The 897-nt window shown below is 48.2% G+C and overlaps 1 protein-coding gene across 1 annotated transcript in view; it reads left to right on the top strand.

The window, feature by feature from the left end:
- The first annotated feature begins 795 nt into the window (after positions 1-795).
- onecut1 (one cut homeobox 1) overlaps positions 796-897 on the top strand; it is a 7,621-nt gene continuing 7,519 nt past the window's right edge. The window contains exon 1 of the mRNA XM_037697555.1: positions 796-894. Coding sequence (XP_037553483.1) covers positions 839-894 — 56 coding nt within the window. The 5' untranslated portion in view covers positions 796-838. The remainder of the gene's footprint in view (positions 895-897) is intronic.

Genomic DNA, 897 nt, shown 5'->3' with positions numbered 1-897 from the left:
ACAAAACTTTACAGACAAATCTTAAACTGCTCTGATTATGATTGTCCTCATCTGATGTTTTGGAGTTTTTTCAGGTTAAAAATCAACTCTCAATGAACCCGGAAGTTTATCTCATTTGCTGTTAATGATTTAAGGAGGACCGAAGGAGGACATATACAAATAGACATCCTCATCACAGTGATGCACCAGACATTCTCTAAATATAGAGGCTCAAACCCCGGGTGCGCTGGATGAGAGTCGGTGGTGTGTGCACGTTGTGTGTTTACGTCGTGAGGATTTAGGCTGATGGGTTAAATGGTTGCGTTCAGCGGAGCTCCCTTCCTTAATAAGGTCCAAACGTCAGAGTGTGTGGGGGGGGGGGGGGGGGGGGGGGGGGATGTTGTGGAGAGAGGAAAAACAGAAGAGGAAAGAGTGCCGGGAGGAGGTGGGTGTCCACAGTGCGCATGTGCAGACGGTGTGGTCTGTGCTGCGGTACACCGGGGACTGGACACACACTGCTGGAGAGATGGCGCGGCACCCGACCGGAGCGCAAGGACAGCTGGGTGGCGGCGGGGGGGCTTGAATTACAAAGAAAAGCAAAAATATGTTTGTTTGTTTTTAAACTGAGACATCAAGAGAAAAATTAAAGGATTTTTTTTTCTTCTAAAGGGAATTCCCGTTTTGGAAATCAACCGCTGAGGTAAATAATCAAATATCCTTATAAGCGAATATAAAGGAGGCTGCTGCAAGAAGAGAAAATAAAGCAACAACAGACATTTTGAAGTTTACTGGACGTGCATGGGGACTTCTGGGCATCGGTAGGTCAGATAGATGGTTGGTCCACAGCGCTGGCCGCATCATGAACGCGCAGCTGTCCATGGAGAGCATAGGCGACCTGCACGGAGTGAGCCATGAGTC

This window comes from Nematolebias whitei, chromosome 2, assembly GCF_014905685.2.
Source record: "Nematolebias whitei isolate Nwh7 chromosome 2, NemWhi1, whole genome shotgun sequence".
NCBI classification, from domain to species: Eukaryota; Metazoa; Chordata; class Actinopteri; order Cyprinodontiformes; family Rivulidae; genus Nematolebias; species Nematolebias whitei.
Note: the sequence above shows the minus strand (reverse complement) of the source record. Positions and strands in the feature narration are given on the sequence as shown.